Source organism: Anas platyrhynchos, chromosome 1 (assembly GCF_047663525.1).
Source record: "Anas platyrhynchos isolate ZD024472 breed Pekin duck chromosome 1, IASCAAS_PekinDuck_T2T, whole genome shotgun sequence".
Classification (NCBI taxonomy): domain Eukaryota; kingdom Metazoa; phylum Chordata; class Aves; order Anseriformes; family Anatidae; genus Anas; species Anas platyrhynchos.
The window spans coordinates 847,077-866,358 of record NC_092587.1 but is presented as its reverse complement, the minus strand read 5'-3'; the positions used below and the strand labels follow the sequence as shown (position 1 = coordinate 866,358).

At 49.6% G+C, this 19,282-nt stretch overlaps 2 protein-coding genes across 10 annotated transcripts in view; one reads left to right on the top strand and one right to left on the bottom strand.

The window, feature by feature from the left end:
• The window catches only part of PPP6R2 (protein phosphatase 6 regulatory subunit 2), a 94,657-nt gene extending 86,994 nt beyond the window's left edge, over nt 1-7,663 (top strand). For both annotated transcript variants that reach the window (XM_027461922.3, XM_027461924.3), the window contains one exon: nt 1,002-7,663. In XM_027461922.3, coding sequence (XP_027317723.3) covers nt 1,002-1,053 — 52 coding nt within the window. In that variant the 3' untranslated portion in view covers nt 1,054-7,663. The remainder of the gene's footprint in view (nt 1-1,001) is intronic.
• Nucleotides 7,664-17,243: 9,580 nt separating this feature from the next.
• SBF1 (SET binding factor 1) overlaps nt 17,244-19,282 on the bottom strand; it is a 60,903-nt gene continuing 58,864 nt past the window's right edge. For all 8 annotated transcript variants that reach the window (XM_038186495.2, XM_072036535.1, XM_072036561.1 and 5 more), the window contains one exon: nt 17,244-19,271. In XM_038186495.2, the coding sequence (XP_038042423.2) occupies nt 19,173-19,271 (99 nt within the window). In that variant the 3' untranslated portion in view covers nt 17,244-19,172. The remainder of the gene's footprint in view (nt 19,272-19,282) is intronic.

The window sequence follows — 19,282 nt, the reverse complement described above, 5'->3', positions numbered from 1 at the left end:
TTTTTTTAAATATGGAAACCAACCATTCTGAGCACCTAGTGCTGTCACCCTTGTAGCTTTGCTGTGGCTCCCGTTTTTGGCCAGCAAGCTGCGTAACAATGAGGTGCTCCTGCTCATCCTGAACTAACGCATCTGGCATGGCTCATCCCTCCTGGGGCAAGCTTGCTGATAGGTTCAGTCTCAGGTGATGGTGCTTAGCTGGAACCAGACATCTGGGCTGTCCTGCAACAATATCTTCTGCTAGATGCTTGTGGTGAGAGGAGGAGGTTCTGACAACTGCTTTGAGCTTCGTGCAGCAATCCACTGAACTCCATTAGCATGGATATCAGCAGTATTGGTTATTACGTCTCCCCTGTACAGCTTCTGTGTAGCTTTCGAGTCCACAATTTGCAACCAGAACCACAAATTCTCGTGGTAGTTTAACACATGCTGGTGATCCCATCAGGTGGTTGCTCACCACCCCTCTCAGGTGCTGCCAGGGCTCTGAGCGCACCAGCAGGCAGGGGGACATCCACACGGAGCTGAGGGTGACAGTGAGGCTGGGACAGAATCCCCACAGCAAGGTGCCTGGTCCCACAGGACCCCATCCAGCAATGGCCATGCACATCCTAGTCCTGGGACGTGCCAGGGAGCCAAGGCAGCAGCTCTGTGCCAGCAGGGCGCTGCGTGCCGCGGGCAGGGCTGAGCGCCAAGGTGCTCTCGGGACACGGTCGCGTGTGTTCCAAACTCCGTTCAGCACATTAATTGGTGTTGTGCAATCAGCAAAGTGGACTTCCCAGTTTCTGTTTTGATTTCTAAATGTGTTTTGTAAAAGATTCGGAAGAGGTTCTGACTAGGAAAGCTAACAAAGTTTTAGGAGGTCAAAGAAACAAAAATAGAGGAGGGATGGCTCAGATACTGCTGCAGAGGGAAGTACACAACCAGGATGAAAGTAAGCTTTAGGGGTGAGCATGATTCAGCAGCTGTATTTCTCTAATATTACTCTTTGGCTTTGTCTTTAGGAAAGAAGAAGTCTTGCCCTGTGCTGAAGCCACATTAAATGGCCCTGCTTGATGAAACAGATGCAATGGGACGTGTGTGATCCAGGCCAGGCTGCTACCTGGTGATGCAATTTGTCAATTTTTTTTTTTCATTTTAATTTTATTTTTTAATAAATGCTGCATTGATGAGAGAGCTGGCATTCAGGACCAGACATGCAGTTTCAACACCAACAATCTGTTCTGAAAGACACTTGCATTGTCTAAATGTAGCATTGATCAGTTAGTCATCACAGGAATGATGGGGTTCTTCCCAAGCAAGCCTTCTGCCTAATTTTAGTTCCTTGTCCCCTTCCCTCTCTCCCTTGTTTTTGTTTTGTATTTGGGGTTCAGTCCTATTTTCTTAGTGTTATTGCACACAGTATTCAGCTTCTCTTCAGAAAGGTAGCAGGTCTAACGCTGGGACTTGGACAGTGCACAGGAGTCCCGCAGTCGTGTGACCAAAGTTCCTGATGGAGCTGTCTTTGGGCAGCATTTGCACCGCTTTTGTATAGCAATAAAGCCTTATCAGAAACATTTCATAGGAGGAAAAGATGCAAACACTTTAAATGGGATGAGGCAGGGAGGGCTTTTATTTTACATTTTTGTGGGGTGGGAGGGAAATCATTGACATCATCCCAAGCCAGAGGCCAGGTAGCTAACTTACCGTAATGCTGAACCGTCTTGAGAAGCGGGAAGTCTCTGCATTCCAGTGAATTGCTCAGTGCTCTCTCTCGGGAGATGGGACAGTTCACTGCAGGATCTTGGGTCGTTTAGCAATTGGCCTCTTCTGTCCGAGCCATCAAAACTCAACTTCCCGGATGTCGTCCTCAGTTGGCTGCAGAGTATGCAAAGAAGGTAGCGTGTTGTTTGCCAGCTGAGAGGATAATGATCCACTGGACTGCTGCCATGCAGGAACAAGAGCAGATATGGCACAAACAGGTTATCAGGTGTTTGCTGGCTTTTTGGAGACTAATGTATTTTCAAATTATTATGGAAATCCTTTTCTGTTTGTTTTGTTCTGTTTTTAAAGTTTTTAATGGATGCAGGAACAGCAACACTTTTGCACTTTGTACCTAGTGACAACATTGGAGAGTGAAACGGCCCCAGCACAGGACTCCTGCTGTTCCTTACCCCCAGGCAGTCGGGCATGGAGAGGTTGGGGGGGACATGCTGCTGCCTTGGGATGGTAGAGTACAGCAGTGTGGAGAAATGGACTGCGCTTCAAACTGCCTGGGAGCAAGGTCAGTTAAAGATGTGTACTTGACCCTGGAACACAGGATCTTCTGCACAGGCTGAAGGACCTACTCCTGTAAAGACTGCACCAGTTTCAGACACAGGTCTGCGCTGGTTTGTGCTGGTCTCTGCATTGAGCTTGTTCCCAGACTGGACTTGTGCACATAGATGATACGGGTGTAGATGTTGGGCCACTTGCAGAACCAGGCTCGGGCTGGTAGCAGCAGATCGCCGTCACCAGTGCTCGTTCTCTACCCCTAGACTAGATACAGAGCTGGGCCTGCTTTTGTGTGTAAGCTGTATGCTGAAATCCACCTGTCAAATGTTAAATGCCGCTTATTTTATTAGTCCAAGATCTAAGCTGGAAAATCATTCACTTTGGAATAAAAGCATGAAGCTTGACACATAGGTAGCCAAATAGCTTATTTTCTGATATACTCTCACTTGTGCATAACGAGGGACTTTACCCTGTGAGTATGAAAAAGTACCTCACACAGATCTGTTGTTATGAGCAAAGGCATCCTAGCCAAACTTCAGTCTTTTAAAAAAATACTTTATTTTTAACTGTGATATGTATGTAGTGCATATGAAAATTTCTTAACTGTGTTGAGAGGTGGTGTGTGGGGGGGAGTGAGATGAACAAAATGTTTTCGCTGTTAGAGTCAGTCTGTTCTGCTGGATCAGTATCCGACGGTGACGTACCCACAGCACGAGGCTATCATATGCCCAAGGATTACATATTTCCATTTTTGCTCTTAGGGAAGGTTGAGGATTTGATTTGTTCGAATGCCAGCTATGGAGATTAGAGCGCAGAAAGCAGGATGAGATTACGCTGTGCATCGTTGAAGTTGCGTGCTGGGGTTGTGGGCCCCTTGTGTGCTGCTGACATAGCTGTGATTTCTCTCAGCTGCAATTACTTGGTGAGCAGGTGCTTTCATGGCACAGTACTGTTGTTCTGGAAGTCTTCTCACTCCCTCCTTGTAATTTAAAATAAATAATTTAAAGATACATTGTGCTAGAAGGAGAAATCTCACTTTCTGCTTCGGTTACCCCGCTTGCTATTTAGAGATCAGTCCCACTCTTAGCCCGGATTTTCAGAAGTGATTAGTAGCTTTGAGTTTCTAATTGGAGACACATTAAAGTCTTAATTTTCAGAGGATTGGTGCTAGAGATTTTCTGAAAATCAGGTTCTTTTTAGGGCGTTCTTTAAACACCCAAAAGTGAGACTATGAAAAATCATTCATCAAATACAGACAGCATCAGTGCAACTGATTCCAGCAGCTGATTGAAGGCCGTGGTTGGGCTTCAGTCCCAGTAAATACCGGGTGATGACAGCAGTTCCTTTCCAGTCTCTTCTCATGCACTGTTCCTGACTGTAGTGCTTGCGGGCTCCGCCGTGTTACAGCTACGACCAGGTCTGTTCAGGACTGCCAATAGCAGGCACAATTTGATCTTTCTCATGGCTTGATACATATCCAGCTACCTTGTTAGACTCACAAACGATCTTTGCATTAGGTTCTCATAGACCGGGGTTACCTTAAATCATCATGCTGGCTGATGTTGCAAGGACACTGCTTCGTTGTCCCTACGTGACCTGTTCGTGATGCCTTGGTTTGGGGAGCAGTAACCTCCACCTGTAGAGTGGTACTGAGCAGCTGGCAGCAATAACATCCCGAAGTGTTTCAGAAGGATATGCAAGGACGTGTCTGTCTGTGCCTTTCATTGCATATTCTCAACTTGTTGTTCATTATCTGTTGGCTTCGAGTCTATAAGTTTAAATGAAAGCTTTAATGATGTATTTACAACCTTCCCAGTAAGCAGATCTAAAAGTATAGTGTAGTTACTGAGGGGATCGTTATCTAAGTTCATTAACTTGATGGCTTGTGTCCAGTTACTTATGTGAAAAGACAATTTACCCATAGTTAAAAAGACTGTAGAAATGCGTAAAGTCTCTTGCTTTTGTGATGGGGGGTGTGATTCCTCCCCATTTGGGATTTAAGCTCTGAACTATACCTCATTGGTACCATAGGATTGTTCTTCACACCAGCCAACCAACTGATCTAGGAAGCGGTTCTGACCCCTGCTATCTTGGAGTCTGAAGCTCAGACCAGGTCCAGAGTCAGGTGATGGCTTCTTCACCTGGCTCAGGTGGTTTTTATGGGTAATCTGGGCATGCAATTCTTTCTCTTTGTGGATTGGAGCTTCTCATGGCTCTCAAGTCGCAATGTGTGTGTGCAGGCTGAGGGTTCCCACTGCCTCTCTCGCTCCTCGTTGCTGGCTGAGCTTTCTTGCTTGCTGTTCCAGACTCGTGCCAAAGCTGCGTGGCAGCTGGGCGGTCTGACTGCTCTTCTGTTTTCAGGTGACCTTAAGGCACGACGTTCAGGGACGTGGCAGCAGCTGGGTGAACCCTTCCTCAGCTCAGCCCAGCGCTGTGTCCGTGGTGGTTGTTCCCAGGAGAGGCGTGTTACCTGCTCACTGAGCAGGCAGTAAGGGAAGGGCTGTCACTCAGGGTCGGAGCAGGACATGCTGTCTTCCAAAATGGATTTATGTAACCCAGCTGCATCCTTTAAAAAACCATCAACCTATGCTAAGATACTTGGTCAGAAGGCAATGAAGATTAAACAGAAGTTGTATTTAGCACTGTCCTTCCTCATTTATGTGCAGTATTTTGAATCTGTCCATATCTATATGGTATATATAATTTTAGTTTTGAATATGTATACTGATGAGTGTGTATATAGATATATATTTGCAATATGTATTATTCCATGTATATTTATACACACACAGTTGGATATTGTAAGAAACCTGGTGAAGCAGAGACTCGGAGCACAGTGAGCCTGACTTTTGTATGTTTGTAAAGGTACATGGTCAATAGCACGTCACAGACAACCACTCATTGTACAAGCCCAGAAGCAGCAGGGCATGCCTTGGTCCCATGTTGCTGCTCAGACATTCAGTGCTTCTGCCCAGCTGGGGTTCCGTGATTTTTTGCCCAACCAGGTGTTGATGGAGAGCGGCCACGTGTGCTGCGATCCCTGGTGTCGCTCCTGGTGCTCCTGCTGCTGCAGAGCATTGCCCACACGCCTTCACACCGCGAGAGGAGGAGGTGTTTGCTGCAGTTACAAAGTGGTCAGGTCAGCCAACACCAAGCAATTCTTGAATTGTGACACGTTTCTCTCTAGTTGGTTGGGTTGTGGGAAAAAACATGTTTCTTTGGGTGATCTGGCCATTCAGGAGTACTGTCAGGGTCACGCCAGCCGACTGCTTTTGGGCATCCAGACTTCTGTGTTCAGTACCTGGGTATGAAACGTGGGGGGCAGGGGAGCAGGGGGCACAGCTGTAGGGACTTGCGATCAGAAAAAACCCTCTGCTGCAGGAAGGTCAAGCATAACAAGTTTGGAGCCATAAGACATGATCTGATAGATAAAAACTTGGATGATTTGATTTTTTTTTTCTTTCGAATCAGAACTATTCAAATTCTTTTACGCTGCTCACTACAGGCTTTTAGTGCTGGGTGAGGGGAAAACAGAGAGCTACGAAGCAGGCTGGTGCTAGGTGTACCCTCTTCAGACCGAGGAGGGGATTTGGTGTTGGGTTTGTGGGTTTTGAGTTCCCTTGCTGTCCCAAAGAGATGAGGTCCTCTCTAAAACTGTATCCACACAGGAGCACGTGCACCGGCTCAAAATGAAAGTTTGGGTGAGATAGTCTGCAGGAAAGGGATCCAATGAGGGAACAGGAGCGCAGTTTTTTCAACACTTTCACCAGTCTTCTAACAAAATTTTCTTACACAAATATATAATTTATTGATTCTTCTCTTAAGTTGTAAGAGTAAAGGCAGACAAGATCCCAGCTGGTCATCTGGATGACAGCAAAGATCGAAATAAATTTCTTGAGTGTCCCAAGGTTTTGTTGCTCTCATTGCCTTTTACAGATCTGCAGCTGGCAAGCCGAATGGAAAACCAGTGGGCGCACAAATTAAAAAGCAAAACCCAACAACAGTGGAACCTCAGCTACCTATTGCTGGTGGAAAGGCGCTGGGTGTGCCGCACCGTGCGGGGGGTGAGCACTGAGGGTTATTCATCAATACATATCTAAGGGAGGAACTCTAAGGTGGCTTTCTTGTTCTTCACTGGCATCTCAAAATCATTTCTCCAAAAAGGAGCCAGTGAGCTGTAACTGAAATCAAGATTTATCAGTGGCACCACAGCAGGAGACCTCACTGCCAGCCGCTGAGGGTGTGCGGGGACCTGGCTCCGTCGCCCCTCAGCCTCGGCTCACCCCATCCCACCACGAAGCAGCCCCGTGATGGGGCTTCTTGCCTTTTCCCCTTTGTTTGCACTTCTTTTCTGGCACTCTATCTTCAGTAGTAGTTTAGTGGTAAGGTGTTTTCAGACTTGCTAAGCCCTGTCTTAGTGTAGTGGTAATCAGAAGGAAGCTGAAGCTCCTTTTCGTCAGTCGTTCATTTTGTCTCACGGGGGAAACAGCTGCTGCGTGGCAGAGTTCCCTTATTTCTGTAGATGTTGGTAAAAACCAACGTGCTGTGCCAGTCGTGGTGGAGGAGGTGCCACAAGTCCCTGCAAGCCCTCGGGGGGTGACCGTGCAGTTTGATGTCCAGGTTAATTATTCGTGATGATATAAGATCATCTGATATTTTGGCAATGTAATTTTTGACTTTTTTGATACTATTTAGTAACTCACACTGCAATTTTCAGTCATTTAAAGACTAAGTTATTTTTTTCCACGTGCTTTTCCCAAAGCGGTGATCTCACCCTGAACCATGTTCAAAACATACAAATTTGTAAACAGTTAAACTTATAAACAGTTTATAAACAGTGATTTTGTTCCTGTAAGCAGTTGATTTTGTTGTTATAAGAGGTTTTGATGTCATTGCAAAAAAGAGATAAAACTAGACCCGCTGTTTACAACAGCATGTTAATTTTTATTACTATTTTTTTTTATTTTTATTTTTTTACCATGATTCAGTTCTCTCTGAAGTCTTATTCTGCCACAAACTTTGCTGTTGGAAAAGTACCTGTGTCCCCGGTTGCAAGGCAAGCATAATGCACTTACACGCTCTTTTGCCAGTCCCAGCTGTAAAACAAGATTTTTAGATGGTTCTCCCAGAAGTGAAATTCTTCATCCCATCCCAGTCCCTTGGTGTTAGGGAAGAGCACTCACTAGGGCAAAGCATTGAAGGGGCCGAGTGGTATTGGGCAGGTTCATGATTTAGGGGGTAGCTGTTGGCCTCTGATGCAGCAGAGTTTTTCTCTGGTTTGGGCATTACAGCCCATTGAAAACAACCAACCAAAAATTCTCCCTTGTTCTGAGAAGGTCTTACAGCTTTCTGCTCAGATTGTGTGGGCTGGGGGCTTTAGTTTGAAATAAATAAGTAAAAAATAAGTGTGTTGCCTAAGAAAAGAACCGAAGGAAAATGGGGAGCGCTGCTTGTGTCCCTCTTGAGAACGCCGTGCCAGGCAAGGGCTTCAACGAGGTCTCGCCACGTTCAGTGCTGGGCACAGAAAAGTCCCAGGAGCTGCGTAACTGTGAATTGGTGGTGCTGAGTGCCTGAGTGGCCTGAGAAAAGCTGTCCCTGTCACTGCAGAACACATTCCTCATCGCTGTTAGCTTCTGGCTTCCTGACAAACATGGTTACAGCTTCTTTCTTCTCTAGCCTTGTCCCAGCTTGCATGGTTTCCTTAATCAGCGTGCAGAAGGATTTGGTTCTGCCTTGTTACTCAAACCTGTGTGTGCTCCGTAGCGTGGCTGTGTGGAACTCAGTGAAAGCTCGCCTTGGAAGCATTTAGTCTTTCTTTTCAACAGAACATGGGCAGTGAAGAGCTGAAGGCTCTCTGGAAGCTCATTAAGAAATTAAGAAATGTGTCTTCTTGTCAAAGTGCTTTTTTTTGTTTTGTTTTGTTTTTTGTTAGTTAAAAGATGCCTACATTGTTCAAAGTAAAAATTGTTTTCTGAACAGTAAAACTACCTAAACCCACCTGTAGCTAATTGAATCTTAGAAGGAGACATTTCATATTAAATATGATTTCTTGATCTTCAATACTATCTTCTAAGGTTGCACTGGTACAACCAGTTCAGTGAATCAGAACAGCGTGCCATATCTCAGAGCTGGGCGTTGGGAGCTGTAAGTACATCATTTCCACTGGTACTGAACTTTAAAGTCACTTGGGATGAAGTTTGAAGTAGTCATTTTACCTCTGCATGAAAACTTGCAAAAAAAGAAATCCTTCTGGTCAGGGCAACCATGCGTTGTGAGTTTAATTATGGACAGTGCCTTAGCAGATTTCCAGAATTATGCATCATTTTTATAGGTCTTAGCAGAAATGGACACCTCTGGAAGTAGATAAAACGTATTAGACCATTTTTACAATTTATTTTGGTGAAAAAAATAAGATTCTTTGGGTTTGATCCCATTCATGTTGATTTCATAATGGCTAAAGTTTCCGAATTTATAGGGAATGCAGGTTTTGTCTGAGGTGAGAAAGTGACTTTTGCGTAGTGGTTTCCCTCTCTGGTAGCTGCTGACAGAATTCCAGCTGATGTGACGTTTCTTGTAAACCTAAGCAGGCATTTTCTATGGACAGTTACACATAAACTTTGACAAATTGAAATGCAGAAAATAAACAATTTGGCTCCTATGTTAGCTTATCTCATCTGAAACTCGCTTACCTCATTACTAGAAGGGCATTGTGGTGACCAGTCCAACCTCCCTATTAATTTTTGTACAAAAATTAACTGTATTTCCTAGTGACTGTTACCGGTCACCTTTCACAACTTAAGTATAAAAATGTTAGTGAAATATGCCTATGTGTAAAAAGTATTTTTATATTTGATGCTGATCAGGAGAGAAAAATCCTTTTTCTCTCCGCGGAGCTGTGGGGCTTTTGTAAAGGACAGATTCTTCCCCGTCTATTTTTTATTTTCTCAAACGGTTTGGACAGATATAAGCTATTGAAAATCTTTTATCGCGTCATTTTGATGCTCATAGCTAGTTTTGCAAAAAACTTTCTAGATAGGCACGCTGCGGAGAGTTTCCCGTTGTGGGTGGGTGTTGCGGGACCCCGGGTCCTGCAGAAGCATCTCCTCGGCTCAGATGTTCACGGAGCTAAGCTGGGAACAGACCCAGCTACAGGCACAGCAAATGTTGATCGAAACCTTCTCGTTGTGTACGGCTTGAAACTATTCCTTGTTCCCTACTCAGCCCGCTGAAGTGCTGTGCCGGGAGGCTGAGCGTTGCGCCCCAGCCTGCGGGCACCTCGCGGAGAGCTCGTGCGCACGTCCTCGTCCTCGTCCTCGTGGCCGGGGCTCCGGGCACCCTGCGGCCGCACGTGCTTTCAGGTGCAAAACGTGTGTTGAGAACTGGTCTGTGAGTACGTGGTGGCACTTGAGGTTACCTGCAAGGGAAGTTGTGCTCTCCGCTGCTGGACGCCTGGAGCTGGCACCCGCGGCGGTCGGTAGCGGTGATTTTGCACTGAAACTCTCTCTTTTACTGCTCATCTCATGTTCATACGTAAACACCAAGCTATGACTGACTTCCCAAGGCAATCCGAAGGAAGGACTTTGTGTTGAAAATCGCCTCTTTTCTTTCCTGGCTCGGGTGGCACCAGCCTGTACGCAGCCGCGCGTTTTGTCCTGGCGTCCCGTGCGTATCCCAGAGCCGCTCAAACCCCCCGCAGGCAAAACGGGCTCGTTTGCAGTGGCACCTTACAGAGCAGGGCCGAGTCCTTTGTAGGGGATTTGTCAGATACCCGAAACTTGCCAGTATTGGTTAGAATACAAAGGGCACTAAACTTGCCTTAAAGTGCATTGGTCACGTGTAATTTAAAATTCCGTGTTCTTATTCTTTCAGAAACAAAAAGCGTAAAGAAAACCATTAATTACCTCATGCTATAAATTTATGTAAATTGTTGACTGTAACATAAGGATCACTTGAATATATGCATGTTACATGAAAACGTTACAAGCTAAAAAAAGAGTATTTAGTAAATAACATAGTGAATTGTAATAGTTAAGTCAATGTTGAGTTCCTTTACACGATTTGAAACAGAAAGAGGATCTTTGTAAAAAAAATCATCTTTGCAATCATTTTCAAAGCAGTGTTTTCTTTTTGCCTGAGACTTTGGACAGACTTTTCTTTCCTTCTTTCTTAAACTGGGCAGAGCGCAGGGTGCGGGAGTTCAGAGCACTGGGGACTTCATTTCCTTTCAGAAACTTCTCTGGATGTGATGTGTATGCTGTTAATGTGTAATCGAGTTCCAGTTATTCTGCCCCATCATTCCTAGTATTTCCCTCGTAAACTGCTGAATAACTCATCTTCCTCAAAAGAAAAAAAAAAGTTATATCTGTCAGTGTACCCGCTGAAACTTTACTAAGAAAAGGAATTTGTGCTCACTTACAGACACTCATCAAGTCCTAGCTGGCATAGAGACCTCTGTCCCTTCCCTTCCCTTCCCTTCCCTTCCCTTCCCTTCCCTTCCCTTCCCTTCCCTTCCCTTCCCTTCCCTTCCCTTCCCTTCCCTTCCCTTCCCTTCCCTTCCCTTCCCTTCCCTTCCCTTCCCTTCCCTTCCCTTCCCTTCCCTTCCCTTCCCTTCCCCATCCCATTTCTGACACTTCCAAACTTTTCCTTTTATTCCACACCTGCACAACCCCCTCCTCCCCTGGCCTCCTTCCCCTGAGCCGCCTGTCCCGGAGACGAGGGGTAGCATCACATCACCTTGCGAGCAGGAATTTTGTCTTTCTGGCACCTGGGCATGCACCCAGCATTGACGGTCACCGTTCTGGCTAAAATCTCACACGGGGTTTTTGGATATCTGGATGGCCCGTTCTGCAGGGACCGGGTTTGTCTCCCTCCCGTTCCCATCCCTGCCGTGTCGGTCCTCACTCCAGGGGAGAGCTCGTCCCGCTCACGTTGCAGCTGATGACTGCGAGCCCTCACGGGAGCGAACTGTCTGGTTATCTCTAGGGCAAAACGCTGATCAGCAATAAAAATTCCAGATATAAAAACGCCAGTGCCTTTGTTTTAGTTCAGGAGTGATTTCTTCTCGTTCCAGCTTTGGAATCATTTTTGGAGTCAGTTTTCATCTCCAGATACCCCGAAGTAGAGGGAAAGAGAAGGTGATGAGCAGAAGGATCCCATGCGGTAACAGTAGTGTTAAAACACCCCGTTGTGGTTCCGAGTGCCTTAAAGCCACCCAAATTCCAACAAAAGCTGTTTCTGTTCATTGTGCTCTCCCTCCTCCGCCTCCCAGCCCTCGGAGCCCCTTACACCATTACCGCACCCCCGACCCCACGAGGTGGCCCCGAGGTCCTGCTCGAGGACCCTCTGCCCCCCTTTGTGGTGTGGGAACCGCATCCAGAGCACCACCACGAGCACCTCCAGCACCTGGGGTCTGGGTGGCGCGGGGGCCTTGGTGCCATCGCGGTTCCTGCGCGCTCCTTGGGTGCTGCGAGTCACCAAGGGACCCCTGCCAGCAGCCCGGGGGCTTCCTGCGGGTCGGGGCTGTGCAGGGGGAGCAGGTTCCTTACCCAAAAGGAGAACAGAAACGATGTGACGGAGGCCAGTGCAGCAGAGCTTTTAACGTGGAGCAGGAGGGGTGAATTCACGTTACGTCCTCGTGTCTATTCAGAATGTTTTATTGATACCCAAACAGAAAGCGTCCATTGAACTTGGCCTCCAAGTGTTAGAGGAACTAGGCTTAAAAGCTCCGAAGAAATTGGTTATACATAATTTTGTGCTTAAATATACTATTTAATATTAAATATTTATTATTTAACATGTAATTTAAATAAAAAAACACATTTGTCCATATGGCGTGTAAATATCTTCCCCTTACCAAATATAGATATTCCTCATCTGAATTTTGTTTTTTTTAAATGAAAAGAAACTTTTTCTGTAAAACAGTGAGAAATACTTGAAAAGCTGCCGACAAGCTTTCCCATTTCACAATTGTTCACAGCTGTCATGGCAGCAAAATATCAGTGTAACTGAACGTCCTGGAAATCCTAAAACATTCTGCGTTAAGTTGCGATAGGCTGAAATCAGCTCTGGCTGCTGACCTTACCACGGAGCCAGCGGTGCCATCAGGATCTGTTTGGTTGGGATTTGGGAACTCCAAGGAACTGGGTGCCAGGGGCCGGGGCTGCTGCGGGCGCACGGTGCTGGATGGAGCGGGGTGGCTCTGGGGGGCTGCCAAGGCTCCGGGATGGGTGTGCCAACGGGATGGGGGCAGAAATCCCCAGCTCAACGATGTGTGGCTGGGCCCAGGGTCACTTTGAGAGGCTCCGGGGGCGCGGTGCTGAGCGTGGTGATGGAGGTGATGGAGACGGGGGCTCTGCTGGGGTGTTCGCCCTCGGCGTCTGCCTCTGCTGCAGGGCTTTAAATCGGGGCCACCGGGTGACCCCGCGGCTGTTTGGTGCCCGGGGAAGGGCTGCAGGGAGGCAAGGGAGAAAATTGTTCTGCCCCAGAGCAGGTCGAGGCGCGAGGAGCATCCTTCGTTTGTTGCTGTGCCTGAGAGGTTTTTCACCTATTTTTGATAAATTCTCCTGGAAACGTCAGCGCCCAAGGCTGAGCGTGGCCAAAGGCAGTGCAGAGCTGGCAGAGGGGGTCAGGGGGCCGTGGGGACTGGGGGGACTGGGGGCCAGGGCAGGACGGGGGCACAGGGACTGGGGCGGGGGCGCTGGGCTCACACGGGGCTGGCTTCCATTCCTTCTCTCGCCCTCGTGTTTGCCGTGTACATAGGGTCTATTTATAGATGTATAAATATGTGTATATTTCTAAATTTCTTCACCTTAGACCTATTTTTCTCAGAGCTTTTGGGTTTGCGTTTAATTTCTTGGTGGGTAAGTGTGCACCTTCTGAAACACCGTAATCGTTGGTACAAATAATAATAATAATAAAAAAGGTACTGGGCGCGTGGAGGAAGGGTTCTGGAAGGGCAGGATTCACTCGTGACTCGCTTCCACTGGGCTTAAATTTGGGACTTAACCGACTCGTTAGGGTTTCTGGGTTGACAATAACCTACTGTTTCGCTACAGTTATAAATACATCGCTGCCATTTTCTCTAGGTAGGTGAAGTTAAGTCAAAGGAACATTTTCAGGCTGAAAAAAAAAAAAAAAAAAAGTGCTCAATGGTTTCTCATTTTGGTGTTTTCTCAGCGAGGCTCATGGAAAATAAGGTTGTTGATTTTTAATTTTTGTTCCTTGTCTGTTTCTCTGTTTGCCTTTTGTATCCGAACTGGGTTTTGACAGCGTTTAAAATCCAGCTGAGCAGCTTCAGTTGAAATGTAAAGTTTTATAGAAACCTTTTTCTTGACCTGATATTTTGTAAACTTTTTTCTTTAACACAACCCCAATATTGGCACTAGATCAGCTTGGCAGTGCTTAAGGTGGTCATCATATCGATGTGTGTGTGTGTACTTCTATGCATACATACATGCACGTACTTAGAGGGGGTAATACGTATTATTGCACATGAAAATATCCATGGTTCTGATGATATTTTTTATTATAGGGTGTATCTGCTCAGACAAACAGAAACTTCCTTTTCAAACTCGAAAAGACGCCATGGTTTAACCAGTTAATTTGCACTTGGCATATTTAAAGCAATCAGAATATTAAATATTCTTTGCCACTTTATTTTGATCCACGGTCTCTTGCCTGTAACTCCTGGAGTTGCTTTTCTGGGGGTTTTCCATAACCTCCATCGGTTTCTGTTGGGTTTGGCGTTAGGTTGCGGTGTAGACGTGAGACAATTGGAGGTGTTTGGCTTTTTGACTGTTAGCACAAACCACTTATTCAAGGCCCGTCCACCCTAGGAAGCTCACCAGTTGCCACCCAGTGCCAGAGGACCTGGAATGCTTGTTTAAACTAAAAGGAACCCAAAACATATTTTTTAAAAAAAGAATTACTTAACTCGGAGAAAACTGGAAGGCTCCAGGAGCCTCTGGCCAGGCAGCTCCATCCAAGCGTCCCTGCAGAGCCGCGGCCGGGCGCGGTGCCTCATTTCGGGAGAGGAAAACGTGCAGCCGGCACCACACAGTCCCGGTGTCACCGCCGCTCAGCGCCGAGTCCCAGGGCTGGCGGGATGCAGGGCGAAGCCCTCCTGGCTCCTGGGACCCCTCGCAGCCCGGTGCAAGGTGGGCGAATTGCACCGCAGGGTGTGGATGGGGCCGTGGTGGGCTCGGGAGCCGGGCTCTGCAGCGCTCCGTGCCCAGACGGGGGCCCAGGTGTTCAGCAAAGCTCTGCACCCGCTTTCTTCTGCTCTTCTAAAATTCCAGGTGTTTTGTTTTGGTGTCTGGAGAGCCAAGTTTCCTTGAAAAATCTGCCTGTTGAGCACTGTTGGAAAGCCCAGCTGTAGTGCTTCCCCAAGGAAAGGCTCGCTGCACGTTGGGTTTGCAGGCGCCCCGGTGGCCTGGCTGGAAAAACAAGCGTTAGGGGCTGAATCTATGCTTCTTTTTCTTTTCCTCTCTTTCTTTTTTTTATTTTTATTTTTTATTTTTTTTGCCTTTTAAACAAACCATAAAATGGTGGCTGACGATAGGTAAGATGCACTCTGTATAGCAATAAGAAATAATTTGCCTGCATAGACGGTGTCCTGAGGCTGTGGTAGCGGACGTGCCAGGCAGCGGCTGCCCGGAGGCTGGGGCTGGCGCGGGGGGGTCCTCGCCGAGCCCCCGGGGGACGCGGAAGCTCAGTCCTAGCTTCAAGTGGCCTTTCCTCTGAATCGGGAGGGGGTGGCGAAGGGGGTGCCCCACTGGGTGAATTAATTTAGTGCAATGACATAGGGGAGCCTTTTTTCTCATGATGCCTACTGCCCTTAAATGTTGAAACCGGGTCTTTGTAAGCAATGTCTGTGTATCTATGTGTATATATGAGGGACAAATTTTAAATTACTGCCTTTTTTCCCTGTTTATTTTTCTGAGTAATTCCAGATGTACTTTAGTCTCTCTACTGTCAAAACTTTTATATTGTAAAACTGATGCTGGTGGCTTTTGGTTATTTTGGTTTTTGTTTTTGTAAAAAAGAAGAAAAAAAAAAGAAAAAAAGAAAAAAGAAAAAGAAAAAAAAAAAAGTCTGCATCTCTCTATGTTGTCAGTTTTAGGCTGTAAATTCCAACTATCAATAAAAGTTCAAAATTCACGTGCCAGTGGTGGATTCCTGCAGGACGCTGAGCCCCGCCGTGCCGCTCCCGGGAGCCAGGCGCCGTCGCAGCCTCAGCCCGGCCGCTGTGCACGGGCAGTGCCGGGGCTGTGGGACCCCCCCATGGGGGTGCAGGAGCCGTGGCCAGGGCTCGGGGCACCTCCCGTGGACACTGTGGAAGCAGAGGCCAGGGCAGTGGGGCTTGAAGGCTTTTGTTGCTCTCGAAGGGGAGAGAGAAGTTAAAAGCGCGCCGGCACCTGCGCTGCCTGAGGAGGTGAAAAAGCAGCAGCAGCGTTGTGAGAGGAGCGAGGTTTTGCTTTTAATCTGCACCAGTGAAGCGAGAGTGACCCGGCACCCATCAGGAGCTGGTACAGGGCAGGATTTGGGGCTCTGGATGAAACCTGCAGAGTGTCTGGGGGCTGTGACCAAGGACGTGGCTGATGGTGAGGCCAATGCACATCCCACTGCAGCCACGCTCCTGCTCACCCAGGTTTAGTCCTTGCCACAGCCCGGCCTGCAGGCAGGCAAACCACCCGCAGCACCCCGGGTGCCTGGGCTGTTGGCAGCTTTGCCAAATGCTCCGTGTGCAGCCGGTCCCTTTTTGTTGCCTCACAGCTGTGTTGCAAGAAAAAGCTCCATGCCAAGGAGCCTTGTGACAAGTTTTCAAGTCATCACTAGCAAGAAAGCCGTGCTTGTTGCAGGTAAAGGCTGTGCCAGCCAAGGCACAAACGTGGAGCAGGGCCGGGACTCACCCCTGGAGCTTGTTCCCCATTGACCCCATTTCAGGGCTGTGGGATGTAGTCATCACATAAAGCCTTCTCTTGTTCCCTCTGTTTTTTCCAAGGGGTCCCCATCGTGGTGGCTGCAGCCAGGAGCAGGTTTAAGTGAGACGGTTGCGTGAAGTCACAGTTCCCATCCATAGTAATGAAGCTTTTTGGTTGCCCAAGGTGAGCAGCCCCAAGCATGGCGCCCCACCAAAGCATGATAGCGAGGTTGCAAACTGGCATCATTGGGTCTGGGTTTCTTTTTGCTTCAACTTCACTGGTTTCCATCAGCTGCTGTAGATTTAAGGCAGTTTTCAGCGTGCCTCAGCAGTGCTGTGATTCATCCATGCACAGTGTGAGCTGCTTGGAGACAGCTCCTTGCATCGTCACGTGAAAAATGGGAACTGGTTCAACCTCGGAACGCACTCCTGGGGCTGGAGGGGACCCCAGGGGCGGTCAGTAGGATGGGGACGGGGCCTGGACCAGCTGTGTGCACAGCCTGAGACAAATGGGGTTGTGTTCCTGCAAGGTGAAGAAGGAAGACAGAAACAAACAAAACCCTTTCATATGGACAGCAAATGGGAAAAAAAAAAAAAAAGTCGTTTAACAAATTGAAAGTCACAGCTGCAAGTTGTGTAGGGGGCAGGGGGGAGGATTGGAAACTGAGAGAAAACCAAGCATAAAATCTGAGCTGCTGGAGACTTACACAGCTGTACAGGGGCTGCTGGGTTTGTTCATTAGCTTTTAGTCTTAAAATTAGCTGCTCCGGATGTCCCCACCACGATGTAGCAGGGACCAGCAGAGATGGCCTCACAGCAGAGCTGAGCTTTAACGCCCCAGGCAGCAGACGCCTGATGACCCACGCTCTGTGAGCACCGCGATGGGCAGCACTGAACCCTGCTCAGCGCAGTCCTGGCGGGGCTCCTGCCCTCCTCCTCCTCGCTGTGCCGGCTGCTCTCCTCAGGGCTCTGGCCCCAGCCACAGGTGGCAGCCCCCACCCTGCAGCTCCTGCGGCGCTGGGGGGCTGCAGGGTACCCGCTGTCGGTGGCAGTGAGACACAAGGGGCACGTGTCATATTAATTTTTTTATTAAATTCAGTTAGTCTTCTCTTTTATATAATAACCTTTTTCCTCTAGGCACAATACAATACAAGGACTCTGTATGTTTGACACAATGTACAGAAACTTCAATAATCTACAACTGCTCAGGTAAGTTACAAAACCTCCATGTTACACCAGCTACCTGCCACAGCCATTATTGTACAATAAAACAAAGAGGGGAACCTGGGGATTAAGACTGTACAAAGACCTCTGCACTGAAATAAAACAAGGAACTCCTTTAAAAACAAGACAGGTAGGAGAGCTGGCTGAGCTTGCAGGAGAGGCGTGGAGGGTCGGGCCCTGGTCACGGTCGCTTCGCGGAGCTGGGAGGGCTGCGGGGGCCGGGTCCCATCCTGCGGCCGGACGGACAGCCCTGAGCGACCTCCACCTGCCCAGGAAGCGACCCCGGGGTGAGCGGGGCCAAACCCCCCCGCAGTAACACCAGTGCAGGGGATGAGGTGCTGCAGGCTCTGATTCTGTACCGAGATTCCCCCTTTGCACTGACACTGTGACAGCAAGAAGCAGGGAGGCGGCAGCAGGGGGGGACGCGCAGCCCCCAGCAGCGCTGTGGGGCCAAACCTGCCCTCCTGCGGGGCCGGGACCCCTCCACCGGTGGGCTCGGCCTGGCAGCGCTGGCAGGGGCCCAGCCTGAGCACAAGCAGGGGGGCTTGGGGAGGGGACGAGCCCCAGAGGTGGGGAGAAGCGGGCAGCACAGCGCAGTGCCCGGCACGGTGCCCGCCAAGGTGCTGCCCGCTCCCTGCCGCAGGGCGCACGGGGTGGCCAGAGCGGAGACCAGAGCAGAGGCTGCGTGGCACCCGACAGTGCCCATCACATCCTGTCCCTGGCGTCACCACCCGGCTTCACAGCCCGTGGGGACCCTGGGCTGCAGCCGAGCAGGACCCCTTGTCCCCGGGGCTGGGTGGTCCCCACCTGGGAAGGGACCTGCAGGGGCAGAGGGGCACCCCCCAGCCTGGGCCAGGGCCCCGAGGCTGCAGCATTTGGCACCTCCCATGGGGAACGCACCCCCGCCAGCAAGCCTGAGCAAGGAGGTAGAGGCTGCAGCCTGCCAGGGCAGGGAGCCCGCTGGTCACGGCCTGAGCAGGCACCAGCCACGTCCATGCCCCCCCCCCCCGTACATGCGCCTGGCACCTACAGCTACAACACCACGAGCAGCCCCGGGCAGGCAGCAGCTGTGCTCGTTTGTTCCTGTGCAAGTCTGTGAGAGCTCAAGGGCTGGGGAGGATGGTCCCAGAGCTCAGGCGAGCGCCCTCTGCACCCACGGGCACCCTGAGCTGCAGATCCCCGGCTCCAGCAGGGCAGGGGCTAAGCCTGGGCCACGCTCGGGCCAGCGACTGCACCGGGGGCAGCGGCACCGGGTGAGGAGGGAGCAGACCCTGCCCCGTGGGTGCTTGGGCAGACATGCAAGCCGTGGGGAGGACGAGGGAGCCAGGCAGCTCCTGCTTTCTCTAGCAGCACGGGGCAGTGGCGGGGGGCAGCCTCTCCAGCCAGCCGGCACCATCCCTGCTGCAGCAGAGCTGGAGCGAGGCCGCCTGGCCCGGAGGTGCAGAGCGGACACAGGGTAATTACAGGGCTCAGACAGGACGGGGGAGCAGAGCAGGACAGGCTCCCGCCCGCACCCCAGCCTGCTTCAATGCGACGAATTCCTCCACTACGCAGTCCTACCATAGTGTAACGCTGATCCTGCCCCCACCACCACCTGCGGGAGCACGGGCGGCTGCGGGCACTCCGGTGCAGCACACCCGCGGCCGACGGGAAGGGTCCAGCTCCTCGCCAGTCAGTCACAGCCCCGGCTCAGCGCCGAGCCTGGGCACTGCCTCTGCTCCACGTGCTGGGGCGCGGGAGACTCTGTGCCTGGAATAGAGGCTCCTCTGAGCCAGGCTCACGCGTCCGACAAGCAGCTCTGGATGCGGTCGATCCACTGCTGGGCTAGCTGCACGTCCTGGGCGCAGAAATTGTAAACTCGTTTCGTCGTCTTCAGCTGCAGGGGAG